The sequence below is a fragment of the Anas platyrhynchos genome, chromosome 4 (genome assembly GCF_047663525.1).
Source record: "Anas platyrhynchos isolate ZD024472 breed Pekin duck chromosome 4, IASCAAS_PekinDuck_T2T, whole genome shotgun sequence".
Lineage (NCBI taxonomy): Eukaryota > Metazoa > Chordata > Aves > Anseriformes > Anatidae > Anas > Anas platyrhynchos.
In genome coordinates, this window is record NC_092590.1 from 48448468 (window position 1) to 48465952 (window position 17485).

The following is a 17485-nucleotide window of genomic DNA, read 5'->3' on the forward strand; positions in this document are numbered from 1 at the left end:
CAGAAAGTGTTTACAAAAATAGGTTTTTGGACCTACTCGTGGAAATACATGAAATACTTTAGTGGTTTGTATATTCATTTATTGGTGATAGGTACATTGTGTAAACTGATCCTTGATTTGCTTGTTTATCTTTAGCACTGTGCCATTGGATTTGCCACTGATCCCAACCTGTAGAACTGTTCCTGATGTTACCACATCCGTTTTAATGAACAACTGTTTTGCTACTCCTGCATCTGAGCTGACTCCACACCTGGGAGGAATGGCATCGTTACTCAGCCAGTTGGAAAAAAATGCTGAAGAATATGAGCCAGTAATGTCCTTTTTCTGTCTTTCAGTAATATACTTGTTGCTGTGGCCAACTGGAAGTTTTTATAGCTGTGGTATCAGGAGTGACAGTATAGAAGTTCTGAATGTTAATTTACAAAGGGGATAGTTGTAAGTTATACTTGCATTAAACTGGAGGTGTGTCTTATAAATGGCACACGTACATCTGCCATTTGTAACCACTGAGCTGTGACTGTTCATACAAGTGTTGGCAGATGCTTTCTGCCTGGGCTTTTCAAGTTGTTTTTTTTATGCTTCCCTCTGAGTGCGGAAGCCTTCCTGTATGCGTATATGTGTGTGTATTTCATGTGTCATCTCAGCCTTAGAATGCTTGGCATTAAGCATTTATTGGGCTCTAGGCAGTGTTCTTAGATTAATTTTATATGGCAGTTATCTTGCTTTGTGGTTGTTTGGAGAGAATGGGATAAATCAGGGCAGAAGGGAATTGTGTAGACCCTGTTCTTCACTGCTTTAGTATCTATGAATCCCCCAAATTTTCTGCTCTGTCACAAAATGCAGCTTATTTTTAAGATTTTTCTGAGATAGCTTACTGCAACCTGAGAAACGTTTGTATTGTGTATCAGAAGGGACTTGTGCTTCCATAGCTTCCCATAATCGATTCACAGATAGAAAAGAAAATGAAAAGTGAGGCTTGATATTTTTTAATCATGAGAGTCTTCCAAGTTACACAGCTGTTCTAGCCTATACTCCATTTGGAGAAGTTTTTCCTCAAATCTTCATGGTGCTGTGTGAGTTTCTGTGCAAGTGAAGTAGATAGGCATCTTTCAAACAAAATTCATGCAAATTAAAAAAGACAAGACATCTGCCTGTGTTCTTTCCTAAGAAAAGCTAGTGTTGTATCCCATCATAAGAAAATATATTCACCTTATTTAGTTGAATAGCTGCTGCTGTATTGTCTTTCTTGGAAAATACAGAGTCTTTTTATTGCTTGGCAGCTAATTGAGGGTAAATTAAGGTGTCAGTTTTGACAGATCTCTTGACAACTCTGTTTAGATAATGGGCCTTTGGCACAAGGTTAGCTTCATGAAAAAGAGGTCCAAATTAGAGGTAATTACTTGACGCAGCTAAGCTGAGCCTGCTAAGACAACCATCTCAGTACTTATGCTTGTGTTCCATTTAAACCAATAGGTAAATCGGTTTTATATTTCTGACACTCAAATTCAGTGAAGTGTTTGCTTCTGTTTGTATGTGTTGTGAAGTGCTACTTTCTTTCCCTAGGAAGTAGAGCTCCAAGTCACCATGACCAAGTCTGAAAAGGGTAGTCTGGGCTTCACAGTGACCAAAGGTAACGATAACGTTGGCTGCTACATTCACGACATTGTTCAGGATCCTGCCAAAAGCGATGGGAGACTACGACCTGGAGACCGACTAATAAAAGTGAGAGAATTACCATTTCCAGATAGAGTGATTGCATGAAAAGGACAACTTTGACCCTAAAATAAATGTGAACCCCATTATGTGCTAAAGTAAATGTGCTTAAGGAACAGAGGAGTGCACATTTTGTGAGGCATAATTAGATAGCAGTTAGACAAAAAGAAATAAAAGTAGGAAATAAGTATGAGTAACCACAAGTGTTGTCAATAAAGCATCCATAGTTTTGTCCTTTAACGTCAAGAATCAGCAACAGGAATGGTAGTGATTGTTTACTCTAACACTGTCTGTTTTATTTGGAACCTAACTGGGAGATGCTGCTTTTTTTTTTCTTCACAGGTTAATGACATTGATGTCACTAACATGAGTCATACAGATGCAGTAAATTTTCTCCGTGCTGCCCCCAGAACTGTCAGATTAGTGCTAGGACGTGTTTTGGAGTTACCCAAGATGCCAGTATTGCCTCATTTACTGCCTGATATTACACTAACATGTCATAAGGAGGAGTTAGGTAACAGAACTATACTGCTTTTTTTCTCTAGTGTGATTTTTTTTCTTCAGTTACAAAGCAAGAACTTGATTTATTTTTTTTCTTTACCTACACAGGTCTGGTGTTATCAGGAGGTCATGACAGCCTTTACCAAGTTGTGTATATTAGTGACATTCTCCCCAGATCAGTTGCTGCCAGGGAAGAGAGTCTCCATGCACTAGATATTATCCATTACATTAATGGAGTAAGCACACAGGGAATGTCTCTGAAAGAAGCCAAAAGGTCATTGGAAACATCCCTTCCTAAAGTGGTGCTCAAAGCGACCAGGTATGTTTTATGTATGTTCTCAATTTTTGTGCTTCAGTGCAGAAGGGTACTTGGTACTTCTGTTTTGTGTTCCTAGGGAACACAAGGCAGTGTCCAGCTATGAAGCATAAGTGTTCAAAGTAGTAACTTAAATAGTTCTATCATCTCATGGATGCTCTGGCACCGCCTTGAATGTCAGAACCCTCACACAGATCTTAGTTTACCATTGCATTTTCACTAATCCCTGCTGCTTCTTTTACAGAATACAGCAGTTTAACAAACTCTCCAGATTAGTGTCAGATTTAGTTTTTGCTTGGGACAGAAAGCCTAGTGATGTTTACCCCATTTTTGAAATCTTCCAACCATGCTTGCTGTTCTTTGCTCCCACCTAACCTTTCTCCTCTGTTCTGTCACAGAAGGGCAAGAGTTTTGAGATCAAATCTTTTCATAGGAATCCAGAATGAAACTCCAGCTCTTGGTTCCTTCCCAGAGTAGGAACTAACCAAACTACCAGTGCTTTTATCTCTATTATATTATTTTATCTCTATTATATTATTTTGGAATATTTTAATGTTCCAGAGCTCTTTTAATAGACAGAACAACTAGCAGTTTTATTGGTCATCGGATATCAATGTATGTATGTGCAATAATCGTGCTTTTATTGATTTATATATGTTAATACACATTTCTGTAAACGTTTCTTTTCATAGAGATGGTCATCCAGTGCTTCCAAAATCCAAAAGCCCCAACAGCTCAAATTCATGGTCAAAAAAATCTAATGGTAAGATCTGCTTGGTTACTTATTGCAGGTGAAATGTGTGCGTCCATGAAAATGAAGGAACTTGTATGCATCTTAAGATGCTATCCGAGTGCAGTTGCTGCACTGCAACTCTGTGTACTGAGAGCATCTCCAGCAGGTGTTTGCTGGCTCTTTGCTTTAAAAGCTCCACTAAAAGAGATTCAGCAATAGTCTCTCTATGTTTCTGTTTCTACTTTAATTCAGAAATTTTCTCTAAAAACAAGCCAAGGAGTAAGTTCAACTGATCTTTTTTTATGATATACATGTAAAAATATTATTATTCTACTTGTGTTCTGTCTCTTCTGACCAGGCTTAAAAATATCATTTTGTTACATTTGCAAGAGCTTCAGGTCACCTGTTAATCTTCTTTTTCCAGACCAAAAAATCCCAAACTGATCCTATCATTCCCCTCCAGTTTGTTTACATTGGGCTGTTTTCCTCCTCAAGCATGGTGTCTCCAGTCACACACGTGACATTGAGTGAGACGCACAGGCAGGCCAAGCAGACAGAAATAATTGGTTTTAATTTTCTGTATACAGCATTCCTGTTAAAGCTTCCTGAGTGAGATGAGATGAGCTTCGTTTGGCTAAATAGTACCTTGTTCACTCACTTAAATTCAGGATGTTTTACCACCTACATTTGCTTCTCTGCTGAACCAATGTTTATGCTGTCACTGTCTTAAGCATTTGTTTCTTCCATTGAAATGTGGTGCTTGGCACTTGCTGTGATTCATCAAGGTCTTGTTTTTCACACTTGCCCTTAATGTATCGAGATTGATCTCACCTTGTAAAATTATTGAACTGTTCCATTTCATTGTTGCTCATGTACTCGATAGCTATGCTAAACATTCCGTTTCAAAAGACTTAATCAAGATATTGATGAGGAAGGTGCCTTTTAACTAAATCTTCAAAGATAACACCTTAAACTACCTTCTTTTAGATGGCTTGTCATGCATAGGTTCACAACAACCAATTCTTACCTTTTGGTAATTTCATCTAACTGCTTCTCAGCACGTAAAAGAGTGTGTAAGGAAATCCAGAACCCCACTAGAAGCTACATGCACAGCATCAAGTGGTTCCTCTGCCTTATTTATTATACCAGTAATATGATGTCTGACATAAGCAATGGTCTTATGTGTCATGGTATCACTCTTTTCTTGATCAAGAGGGGAAGGTACCTTACAACAAAGACCAATATGTCAAATGATGTTTATTGAAAAATAAATAAGCAACAAATTAACAGATGTTTGCAGGGTTGTAATTTATACATCTGAAGGGAAAGGAAATCATATCCTGTTTCCCTAAGATGCCAGTGTTGCCTGTACACATTAAGTTGTTACTCTATTTATTAACATTTGTCTTTGTTTCAAGTTGGTTATTTTTATGAGCAGTGAAGCTTCCCCTTCCATTGAACTTTATTTTATTATGGCTTTTTGAAGTTTTAGTTTGTCGGATGTAAGCTTGGCACTGTCCATTAATCAGGCTGGCAGAAATGTTACTCATTTCACAATATAATATAAAACATCTTGTTTATTTTATAATAATAACTGATGAGGACTAATTTAATTATGGTAAAAAATAATGTTCTTAAGTTGTTGATTTTCTTCCCCATTTTGTTTAGGCTGTTCTCATGGTGATCCATGTGATAAAACAGAAAAGACAAACGATACTTATGGGCCTAAGGTAAACATTTCCTCTATGGTGCACATTTTCATTAACTAGAGAAAAGAACGTAGTTTACACAAGTTAGAGTTTTGTTCCTTTTTTTTTTAAAGAAGTTAGTTTGTTGTAATGCACTGCTTAATTATGCAAATCCCCTCTTGCCATTTGTTATGAAAAAGCAGTGATGATAATAAATATACTAGTTTTGGGAATTCATCTTCTCTTTCTTTAGAAAGACAAGTGATCTTATGAGAGGATGCAAGGCTATTATCTATTCTCTTCCCAATTCCTGCAGATACTTGCATGTTACATCACCAGATATTTTTTTCGCCTTTGTTTTCTTCTGAGAAAAAGGTGTAATGTGGCACCAAAAGAATTGAAGCCTGCACATTTTATTGAGAATATATAATGTTAAATGTTATTGTGTGTTTTCTTGTAGTAGTTAATTCTTCATCTGTGTTTTTTTCTTAATTATTTTATTTCTTTTCCTTTGATAATGTCATTTGAAACTTAAAACACACTTTAAAGCTGCCAAATGGGCAAATAGAATTCTGCCCACCCATCACCCAGCTGTGTCAGATGAAATAGGATATGACTAGTTTCTTTTTTTTTCTTTGCTAAGTGGAGCTGTGTAGTTTTTACTTATTAAACTGCTTAAACAGATGACATACTCTTAAAGAGTTAATTTGTAGTGTTCTTCACTTTATTAGGTCAATGGCAATGGCATCCTAGGAACATCACATGCAAACACAGAAAATAATACCCACCACACAAAAGGACTGATGAATCTCACAGGGTCTGGAGATGCCTCTTCCCTTGGCTTTGCCACTCAGATAGCAGATTTTTCTAAACACAGTGACAAATCAGGTAAGAAGAGATAAGGACCATTTTTTTTGCGGGCAAAATAGAATCAAGGTAATAGAGTTTGAATAGACTGAAGTTAGTCAAACCTAGGTTGGCAGTCAACATTAAAAGATACCATCTTCAAGCCCCATGGTGTGCTCTTGAGGAATTAGTTCATGTTGGAAGTAGGTATATAAAAATTGGATTTTGTGTCAGAGGGAAATGAGGGAAAGCCATGATAGCAGCTAGGAATAACGCCTTGGTGTCTGCCCCTCTCTTTCTCCTCCTCGTCTGCCCCCAATCCATTTTGGGAAAAACTGACCTTTTATACTATCTGTTTTTCAGAAACAGAGGTTCCAGATGATGAATATTATGATGAAGACGATCACAATGAAGTTGTCCAATACCTGTTGGATGTTGTAGATGAGGAAGCCCAGAACCTCTTAAATCGCAATAACGCTACATCAGAGGCCCAGAACCTTCTACACATCAAGAAGGCCACATCAGAAGATCATCTGCCAGGTACTGTGAGCCACTCTTAAAACAGATGACTAGAAACAACATGCCTTGTGAAATAGGTGCTGAGTAAGCTGCAGCAAGTGTGACAGGTGACATTGAATTGTTTTCTGAAGTGAAAGTTTCCGAAGTAGACTACAAATGTTTGCTGTTTCCAGTGAACTTCGGATGCAGTTTAGTATGTATTTAGTATTATTATTAATTAGCATAATATTAGTATTATATATTTAGTATCTAGTATTAATCTGGGAGAAAGAATCCTGTTCTCAAATTGTTTCATGAGTGGAACTACTGTTTAGGTACCTAGTTATTTAGCTGCAATCATACTTTTGGCATTCCAGTGTTGCCTTGATCTCAGATTGCAGAATTTGGAAATGTGTTGAGATCTCTCAAAACCAAACGGTTTGTTCCAGCATGCTTTATCTCTTAGGAAAACTGTGCAGCTTTTCAGTAGCTGCTTCTGTTTATGCAGCTTTTTCTTTTTTTTTTTTTTTGTCTCCTTAGGTGCAGTTGTTACTAACTGAAACTTAGTGTACAGTATGATTTGTTGTTCTTTGTGGTGTCACACTGTGGATGCTCCCCACTGCTCAAGCAAGATGCTTGCTAACTTGTGTAGAGTTTCCTTTCAGAATTGAAGATAAACCTTCCAAAATTGTAACTACTTCATCTTCTTTGCTGCTCTTTAAGTTCATTGGGTTACTGTCACCTGTCGTTATATTACAAATCAGGCAATACTAAGATTCTGGCTGTGTCAGGACCTTACCTGAGGAATATCATATGAGTTCCACTACTTGCGATTTCTTTTAGCTGTGATCCACTGTTTGCAAGTGAACATATATTGTATGTTTAAGACAGGGCAGTAGAGAACTGTTATAGCAGCCAGTTTTTATCCATAACATTTGATTAGGATGTAGTAATACAAGGAGAGAGTAGAAGCCTTGTTTATAACCGCTGCAGGTCTAAATGTAATTGAATTGCAGAAACACTGTTGACATGGGAATCTGATGATTTCCTAGCACTAGCCTGCCCATCTGTTACACTGTGGCAGAATACACTCTGTTAGCTGTGCGAACAACCTCGCTTTTAATCACAACTCTTCTAGTTAAGGAGGAAGCCATAGGTCTGATTCTCCAGCACGCTGGTAGTAAAGGGACTTGGAAGTTGTTCCTTGATTATTCTAGCACCTGTGAATTCTGTTAGAGATGTTTGGCACTACACAGGAATACATGTCTGAGAAGGTAGTTTCAGGATAACTTTCACTGTGTTCATGCTGTATCTTCTGCATTCTGATTCTCCTGCTACAGTAGAAATGAATGGGAAGTTGACAGAAGATAAGTCTGAAGATACTGACTGTGATGGGTCGTCTTTACCTGAAGATTTTTCAGAGGTGAGATGGCAATAAGCTGGCAGACATGTCTGCAGATTTTGTTGTGTCAGTCTCTTTTAATTTATTATTTTACTTATTTGTATAGGCCTTGCGGAAATAACCTTAACGTGCATTTTAAATGAAATTATCTTTGTCAATAGTAGCTTTAAATGGTGTATAAAAAGTTATTTTTGAAATAGCGTATGATTACTCTTTAATAAAGTAATTATGCAAGAGAACAAAGCATGGAATTAACATAAACTTATTCTCACGTAGAACCAGTTTTTGTCTTGTTCCATGTGTTTTTTTAAGTGATAAAATACCTCATTAGCGTTACTTCAGTCATTTCATCTCAAAAGTTGCCTTGATTCCTGCTCAAATAAGGGAAGTAGTCACAATGAATATTGTGTAGATTTATCTTTGCAACATACAAATTTGAGGCCTCTTTTCTCCTTACTTTTTGCTAGAATTCTTTCATTAACTTGAATACCTTCTATGTGTGATTTACCCTGCATTATTACATGTCCTGTTCTACATCAGTCACTAGATGCCCTAGTATGGTTTCACACTTCAAATTATCAGAACTCCTTTGTATCTGCCATATCCTAGCTGTTGTGGATTTCTCTGTCCAGTTGGGGAGAGCTGAGAGACAGAATGGCAATGTGTCTCTCTGTTGCATTCCCTAGGAGATCCAAAAGTAAAATTGACTATGACAGTGGAAACTTCCAGGATGGCCTAATAAGCATAAATCCTTTTGGAGAGTTGTTCTTTCTCCAAAGGAGAATTTAAATGCCCTCTTCTTTGCTGAGTCATCTTTGTCTTTTGAGGAAGACATGTATAGGAGTACCTAGAATTTAGAGGTAAAGCCTTGTTCTGTTCTTTATGGCAGCGGTGGCTTTTCAGGATGCCTAAGTGTTCCCTGTCAGACTTGCCTCATAAGAGGTTTTTAAGATTACAAACAAAAAAGTCAACTGGAAAAAATGTGGATGGCTCTACTCCTGCCATGAGTCAGGAATAATTTTAAGATAGCTGTTGGCCTTGTTACAGTGCAGCCTTCTTCCAAGTGCTCAGTGTTCTTCTCTGTTATTTTGCATTAGTGAGCTAAAATAGTAAAGTCTTATGTTATTTGATGCTCTGAACTTAGTCCGCTTCAGAAAAACTCTCTATACCTGCTCACATCCTTGATAATTTAGAGTGGATGAGCTTTATGACTATGATCTTGATGTGTTTTTCTCTTCCACTAGCCAACACACTTAAATGGTTGTGAAGACCATTGTGAAGAAAAAGCTGTGCCAGAAAGGTAAGATTTCTAGTGTTGCTTGAAAGTAAACCCATGAGATATGAAGTTCTGAAGAGAGCTGTTATAATGCAAATATAGCATACATGTGTGTGCAAGGGGAAGAGGGATATGGATAATTCTGTATGTAATGTCTTGTTGAATTGCTGTTTGCCTATTCTTGTTACTGAAAAGGTTATAATTCACCTGAACATTAGTCACCCTTCTGTGGTTTACCATGCCCCGGCTGTATTTATTCCTTTGATATATGGTTTTAACATGTAATTAGGACATGCGTGCAGTCTGTTTCCACTTGGGTGCTTGGGGCTTCCTCTTCTTATATGGAAAACTAAGGATGCGCCTGGCCACGTTACCAGCTTTTGCTTCGAGACACCTTGAATCTTGGAAATTCACACAGTGGTTTCTCTGTGCTAATACTTGTCCTTAGTCTAAGTAGTGCTTCAGTCAAGATGTATGTGCTTCTGTTGTAATAAAGCCTCTGGAAAGTTTGAGTTGAATCTTGGCTTAAACAGTGCTGTTATGTTGTATAGATACTTGATATTTTTATTGCCATTCTCAACAAAGGTAGAATACTTGCAGTTTAAAATAGGTACCCTAGTACATTCGTGTTGAATTATGTGAATGGTCCAAATATTCAATTGGATGTTATTTGACTGCTTTGCCTATGAAATGTAATTGAAGTGATGATTATTACTAGAGTAATATTGTCCAAGTTCTTTCCCCACTGTCATCTTTTTTTTAAAATCCCCGGTGGTGATTGAAAAAAAGTGGGTGGGTGTGGGTGGATTTTGTTCTTTTTGGTTTTTGAGATCACTTGTATGGATCTGGTCCAGAAGAACTTGTAGCTACAAATTACCTCCTAATATTATCTCATTAGATTGCAAGTGTGTTATCTCTGGGTGTTGTTCCATATGTTCCTTGTCTTCTGTAGGTCACCTCCACAACCTCCCTTGAGTCAAGCAGATGAAGATGAAATCACGTGGGGAAGCGATGAATTGCCAATTGAATCAATCAACCAGGAACGTGTAAATAAAGGCAAGAACTTCAGCAAATAATCAACTGAAAACTGAGGATCACATTAAGGAGACAATATGTCAGAAATGAATAGTAAAATGTCTAGGATGTGTTTTGAGGGTGTAATGGGAAATATAACAGCTCCACTACCCACTGGAAAGGATCTTTACAGCTGTAGTATCTGTCTGAGAGCTGATCGGAACAAGTATTGTCAAGATTTGGCCTCTAGTTGTAGTACAATTGAAACCAGTTCTCTCCCGTAGTATCTGTCTGACAAAAACTGTAGCAACATTTGATGGTTTCTGTGGTTTAACCGTGATCAAATCAACACCTTGTGTGCTTGTAGTAGTACCCACGTGTTCAAATTGTGCAATATTTTCCCTCTATATTGAGTCTCAGTTTTCCACTGTTGCTCAATTTGGCAGGGTGAAGTACTGCTAAGTTTGATGCGTTTGGCAGAAGCTAGTCTTTTCCTTTTGAGATAGGATTAGAAATGTCAGCTCCTGAAATTCATACACAGTAGCATTGTGTCTGTAGTTTCTGTATTCATTAAAAGAAGTAAAGAATAATCCATGTAAACTTTTTGCCTAAGCTAGTAGATGAAAAGACACTTAACTGCAATAGCAAAGACTTCTGGTTTATGATTTTTTTGTTGTTGTTGTTTCGGAGGAGCACTGAAGGTCTTACAGGAAGCAGGCTTTATTGGAGAAAACAATGTTTTTAATGCATCTTACAATTAACATTTAAAAGCCCTCTTGACTATAAGTGCTACAGATGAATTCACAGGACGTGCTATTTATTTAACTGGAGACTTCTGAACTCATCCATGTTTATATTTATGAATTTTGTAGATTGTTTTAAAGAACCTACATTTAAAGTATATATGGAGTTTATTTTAGTTTACTTATTGTAAGTTCAGGAAAACATTCTATTTGGTACCTGGATTAATGAAAGCCAATTTTGCTTTTTGCTGTTTGTTAGTTTGCTTTTGCCTGTCAAATTGAGAAACTATCTACAGAGGTAGCAAATAGCATTGAAAAGACCATTTCACTCAAAGATGCTTTATTGGTCATGCCTTTTTTGCAAAAGATAATAATGTATGAGTCACCCCTGCATAGCAGGAAAACCATATATAACAGTAACAAAGAAATCTAGCACCGCACTGCATTTTATGTTGCCTTAATTTTAGCTATTTATACAGGCATTTAAATCAGCCTTATTTTTGTGCTAGATTTCCCTTTGGTGACAAATGAAGAGATCTCTTCGCTCCCTACTGTGAATGTACTCCCTGGAGGCAAGTACTCAGGAGCCAAATTGAAGTCTGTCATCAGGATGTTGCGTGGATTGCTGGAACAGGGAGTCCCTTCTAAAGAGATTGAAGTGAGTAACTATTTGTCCTTTTAGGTCCTGTTTTCTAAAACTCTGCTTTTTAACAGGATGAAACAGTTAGAAATAGAATGGTTGATTCATCACTGCCTTAAAGACCACAGCACTTTGATTTGCAGCTCTTTAAAAGGATGAAAAGACTTCCTTCACCAAACATCTCTCCCTTCCCCCCCGCCAGCTGCTGAGAGATGAGATGAGGTAGAGCTGGCAGTTCAATTCAAAAATGTGTTTACATCATTCTTATTTTTAGCAAATTTCTGGTAAATTCTTATTTCATTTCTCTATCCTGAATGAATATACAGGCAAGGATAAGGTAAATAAATGCTGCAAAATCTAGCTGCAGAAATGAGAAAACAGTCCTTTCCATGTCTCAACATTGTTAAACTCTCCTTTAGGAGAAGATGAAGTATTTACTAGATCACACTTTTTTTTTTCATTGGTTTGTTTCACGTTGGTGTATTTTTTTTTTTTTAGGTATCTGACATTAGTTTCCTTTCTGTGACCCAATTTTTGTGCATATCCACAGTAGGATTATTTTATTTGTTTTGTGTCTTTGAGAGACTGGTTTACCACTTGTCATCATTCATTGCATTGTAATGTATGAGTTATTTCTCCCTTACAGAATCTTCAAGAGTTAAAACCATTGGACCAGTGTTTGATTGGACAAGCAAAGGAGAACAGGAAGAAGAACAGATACAAAAACATACTTCCTTGTAAGTCCTAACTAATCTGACACTGTGCTGATATTCTGTCTCCATCTGTATGGTCACATGAACTGGATCACAAATTGAGATGGTTTGATTCCCGGTCCCAGTTCTACTGCTGAGTAGGGAAAAGTTAATATGTCATTTTCTACAAGTTTAAATTGAATATTTATAAAGCAGTTTAGTATTGGTAAGGAATTAATTCATGTGGTAGGTAGGGGTGGATGTCCATGGGTTTGGCAGCTATTTGAGAAGATTCCACTTATTAAATGAGATATAAAAAGTTCTCTGGCTTCATAAATATAAGTTTACCCATGTACATTTGGGAATAACAAACGTATACGCAATTGCCAGTAAGTTTCCTACAATACGAGTTGGTTTGTTAGCTGGGAGATGAGTTGAGGAGTAACGAGAACTGACAGAGGCTACCTCTGAGTACTCCAACTCAGTTTCAAAGGTGATGCAGTTTTAGTCACTTAGCCTGTCTGTTAGTTAAGTTTCTCCCCTAGCTATCTTCTTTTTTTCAAGAAGTACTGACTTGTATCTTAAAGCAAGTATTATATTGTTTTCTGTTGTTTTGGGATTTATTTTTAATAAAATTTGGAAGCATCTTTGGAGATAAGCAGCATGTGAGTGTGCAAGGCTCAGCATCTCTATGGTGTGAAGGTCTGATGATGTGCATGCATGGCATTGAAGTATTTCTGTTGTGTTGGGATTGCAGATGATACCACTAGAGTACCTCTTGGGACTGAAGGTGGATACATCAATGCCAGCTTCATTCGCATGCCAGTGGGGAATGAAGAGTTTATTTACATTGCGTGTCAAGGACCTCTCCCTACTACTGTAGCAGATTTCTGGCAAATGGTCTGGGAACAAAAATGTACTGTGATTGCCATGATGACTCAGGAGGTTGAAGGAGAAAAGATAAAATGCCAGCGTTACTGGCCAGATGTACTCAATAAAACTACCATGATAACGGACAGACTACGGCTTGCTCTTGTAAGATTCCAGCAGCTGAAGGGCTTTATCATTAGAGTGCTGGAGCTAGAAGAGATTCAGGTAAGTGCATCTCATTTGGCATGCTGAGAACTTCTTCCTGGGTGCTGATGTTTCAGTTCTCATACTTGTGGCTTCCCTGCTTTCAATTGCAATGTCCATGTGGAGGTGTAACATGGACCTTCTCTCTGGCCAATGAATGTTACTGAGCAACTCTTCTGCCTTGCAAGTTGTGCTACTTGGTGACTTTTTACAGGAGAAGGCCTGATGAGCCAGGGGGTGATTTTATGATGCTAATGTGGCTCCTTATGTGCCATTGGTCAAGTAAACAGAAAGATGTATCAGGATGTAAAAGTCATTATTCAGTCTGTCTGGTTCATTCCTGTGTATGATTAATTCAGCCTGCACATTGAACCTTATACAGTTTAACTCTCAGTTAGGAGTTTAGCTCATGGCTTCTCTTGTTTCACTGGATTAGAGACCGCTTTCATGGGGCAAATCCGTCTCTTCAGAAACTGCTTCTTTTGAGAACTTACCCATCTTTTTCTTCATTCTATGTGTAACGTTTTGTTGTTCCTGTTGTTCTTAAACCTCAGACAGGTGAAGTACGGCACATTTCACATCTGAACTTCATTGCCTGGCCTGACCATGACACCCCTTCTCAACCAGATGACCTCCTAACTTTTATCTCCTACATGCGGCATGTCTACAAATCAGGACCCATCGTAACTCACTGCAGTGCGGGCATTGGCCGGTCGGGGACCCTGATATGTATAGATGTAGTTCTGGGATTAATCAGCAGAGACCTCGATGTAAGTACCTGGCGGGATGGGTAAGCAGTGCTTTTGACTTGCAGGAGCTGCTCAATGGGAGTCAATCAGTTGTTCCGAGAAAATGCCATGCTTTTGAGGTCAGCATGTAGGCCACATCTTAGTGTAACATAAACGAGGATGTAAAACAGCAGCAGCTGTGCAAATGTTTCTTTAATGATGATGGGAATGCAGAAGGGTGCAGGAGAGATCTAACATTTGGTTCTTGGATTAGATCAGGGAATTTCTTTAAGTGTCCTGATTGTTGAAAGCTCAGTAGTGCTATATGAGGTGCCACTTAACATATTTGGTTGTGCTGCAAGGAGACCTACTGAGCAGATTTTCAGTGTGTGGCTTGGGAATACAAGTATATTACCACAAGAGCTCAGGCAAGTGAAGGAAAAGAGTTTAAATGCCTGCCTTCTTGGCTGGTTGTACTGACAGATCTGAGAAACCATTGTGGTAAATGATGGTAGAGATGAAAGATGTGATGCTTGATGAGCCAGAGATTGATGCACATTTGCAGAGCTAGCTGCTAAAGGCAAGCAGAATATGTGTTTAGGCAACTGAACCCCAATTTTAGTGACAGTATAACTTCTGTTTTTAAAACAAGTAACAAAAAAACATCAAAAACACACAGTGCAAACACCTCATTCTGAGACAGCACCCTGCTCTCTAGGGTGATCCACAGGAGGGTGCTAGCCTCCTTAATATTTGTATCCTTCACTGGACCAGTGTAGCAAATGTTTTTGTGAATTCTGTAGCAGCGAGCTATAATGTCATCAGCAGGGTTTCCAAGCACCCACTAAATGTCTAGAACTCATATAGACCTGTATAAATTAAAAACATTGTATTAGGCTGGGATGAGGGGCTCTATTTTCTATACACTTGGTTCCTAGTATGCATAGGCAAGAGAGCCAATAGAGCCACACAGCGAAAGAAAAAAGAGAAAGGTATATGGTGTAGGAGGGCCACATCCTTAGCGCTCCAAGACAGCGCATGCTGGTAATCTGCCAAACGTATGCAGGATATACTGAATTGTAAATCGTTTCACTACAAAATGTTTCATGTAGCTAGTTGGATTCCTCTGTGTGATGCTCATTTTCTTACATGCGGTATGTCTTCTTTCAACATTTCACTCGCTGTTTGTTTTTGTAGTTTGACATCTCAGACCTGGTGCGCACGATGCGTCTGCAGAGGCATGGGATGGTTCAGACAGAGGTGAGTCCGGCTTCTCCAGATTCAGCCTTCCAGCTACAGGAAAGATGCTGGAATTCTAACTCTGATGTGCCAGGAAGCTTTTCGTAAGGCATGCAGTGGTTGTCTTCATGTCCTTTAATGGGATGTTTGTGTTGGGAGAATTAAATCGGATGCTTTGTGCTCTTTCAATTTGTGGTTAAAAAATAATAGTAAGAGCTGGAGTTAGGGTTTTCTTCTTCTAAAACATGTGTCAGAGTAGAAATCAGATGAGCTTTTTTGTCAAAAAGAGTTGCATTGCATGCTGAAGAGAAAGGCTAACTATATAGCTGCTGTGAATTGCTGAAACTACTGGAGACGTCTTGAAACCACCTTTTAGGGGGAGGTGTTCAGCTAGAAATAAATTGAGTGTCTTAGGAGTAATCTGGATCTGGAGCTGTTTAACCTTACTTTGGATTTGCACCACTTTTTGAACATGAAGGACTTGTCTAACTGCAGTTAAAAAATAAACCAGAAAGAATCATTGCCTCAACCTCTCCCACAAAACAAAGATTAGCTCTCAAACCTGTATTGACCTATAAAACCTAAGATTTTAAGATGATAAGATGCCCTGTAATATGAGTTCTCTATTAGTTAATCTCAGATAGTAATCTGAGTTCTCTGTTAGTTGGAATGATCAAAGATCTTTAAAGGTCACTTGCTGTCTTCATTTCTACTCCTGTGAAGTGTTTAGTCTATTCTATTTCACATCAAAAATGAAGCAAAAGGAGGGATAAATGCCCTATGTAAAACTGTACTTTTAATGGCAGGCAAGTACCTATCCTTGTTCAAAGTTGAGGTTGTATATTCTCAATTGTCTGGTTTTTTTTTTTGGCTTATTTTACTATAGAAATAGTATTGAAATCAAGTGCTGTGGCAAGTGAGAGTAAATTGCTTAGGTGGTACAAGCATTTTTCATGTGTACTCTGGTTTCCTTTCCCTTGCAGGATCAGTACATTTTCTGCTATCAAGTTGTCCTATATGTCCTGAACCATCTCCAACAGGAAGAACAGAGAGGGAAATAAAATACTGAATGGAAGTGCTTTTAAAACAAGGAAGCAAGGAGATCTAAAGACTTTCACCTGTTTTATTTGTTCTGCTAATATTATTCCAGTCATTTTCTTCAGTTGCTGTCAAATGTTTTTTTCTAAATAGTCTCTTCATCACTCCAGATAAGGTATATAGTATATGGAAAAGGGATAGCTCTTGCAATACCACTAGTGTCTTACGCCCATGGACACATCTGTGAGATACTTGTATAACAGTAAATAATATTTAATAAAAGCTGCATTTTTTGCAGCATCCTTAATATGTGATTAAGTACTGAAATAAAAATATTTTAATTAAAAAATGAAGAAAAAAAGTAATCTTATAATACCTCCTGCAGTTCTGCAACTGCTCTGGGGTATTTGTTTCTTAGGGGGTGGGATAAAGCAGTATTTTTGGCCTGGTCAACTTTATTACGAAGATATTTTACTAGTCTCTTTTAAAAGCTTGTTTATGGCACAGCCTTTTTTTGTCCTTTTAGTGCAGTTAGAACTATTTTACAGAGGGTATCTTGAAATCAGTATTTAAGCTTTTAAGAGATGCCTTTTAGCATAAGGATGGTAGTGAATGTTTACTGTAAGTATCACAGTTAATAATGTTTACTTGATAGAGTTTCATGTATATATTTATATACTTTTACAAAAAAAAAAAAGCTGAATTATCAGATGCCTAACCTTATAACTTATTAGGCATCTCTACTCTGTAAATAAAAATACACTTAAAATACACTGATCGGTGGATCTGGGTATTTTTGTGTCCTTTTCCTGATTTCCCTGGCCTAACAGGGCATCCTTCCCCAACACTGTGGTTGCTACACTTCTTACATGATTGGCAACAAAAGGGCCCTCCTGGTGCCCGTTCTTCAGTATCCGTTTGAGAAAAGCTGCAGAACTGTGGGTTCCCTTCTAGAGAGCTTCCACACCGTGGTGAAAGGAAGAGGTATTTTCCCTTCCCTCCCTGTTTTTTTTGGCATACATGGGCATTGAGACCTGCATCACATTTTTATGGTGGGTTGGTACTTGGATGCTGTGGCAGTGAGCTGACAACAACGGAACCTGCTCTGCTTAGACCAGCCACGTTTGATGGGGAAGGCAGGATACTGAGTTCTGAGTAACTCAGTGTTTTACTGATACTATAAACAGCCAACTGTTCTGAAAGCAAATCTTAGCTGTGGGCATGTTTTTGATGATGGAAAAACTGCTAGAAGCGTTCTGCATTGCAAGGGTAAAAATAAGTTCAGAGACCTGTGACTCTCCAAGCTTTCACTCTTCAAAACAGTAGCTGTATTGATCTCCTTGT

General features: G+C 38.1%; 1 protein-coding gene across 9 annotated transcripts in view; it reads left to right on the top strand.

Annotated features, from left to right (window-relative positions):
• Positions 1-16914, top strand: part of PTPN13 (protein tyrosine phosphatase non-receptor type 13) — a 109892-nt gene extending 92978 nt beyond the window's left edge. For 6 of the 9 annotated variants that reach the window (XM_027456958.3, XM_072037532.1, XM_038178172.2 and 3 more), the window contains 17 exons: positions 136-310; positions 1564-1722; positions 2056-2227; positions 2323-2533; positions 3223-3293; positions 4932-4993; positions 5683-5839; positions 6161-6337; positions 7636-7718; positions 8942-8997; positions 9926-10029; positions 11240-11388; positions 12017-12107; positions 12820-13157; positions 13691-13906; positions 15062-15124; positions 16087-16914. In XM_027456958.3, the coding sequence (XP_027312759.3) occupies positions 136-310; positions 1564-1722; positions 2056-2227; positions 2323-2533; positions 3223-3293; positions 4932-4993; positions 5683-5839; positions 6161-6337; positions 7636-7718; positions 8942-8997; positions 9926-10029; positions 11240-11388; positions 12017-12107; positions 12820-13157; positions 13691-13906; positions 15062-15124; positions 16087-16164 (2362 nt within the window). In that variant the 3' untranslated portion in view covers positions 16165-16914. The remainder of the gene's footprint in view (positions 1-135; positions 311-1563; positions 1723-2055; positions 2228-2322; positions 2534-3222; positions 3294-4931; positions 4994-5682; positions 5840-6160; positions 6338-7635; positions 7719-8941; positions 8998-9925; positions 10030-11239; positions 11389-12016; positions 12108-12819; positions 13158-13690; positions 13907-15061; positions 15125-16086) is intronic. The other 3 variants (XM_038178171.2, XM_072037531.1, XM_072037534.1) reach the window with 1 other exon arrangement.
• Positions 16915-17485: the final 571 nt, after the last annotated feature.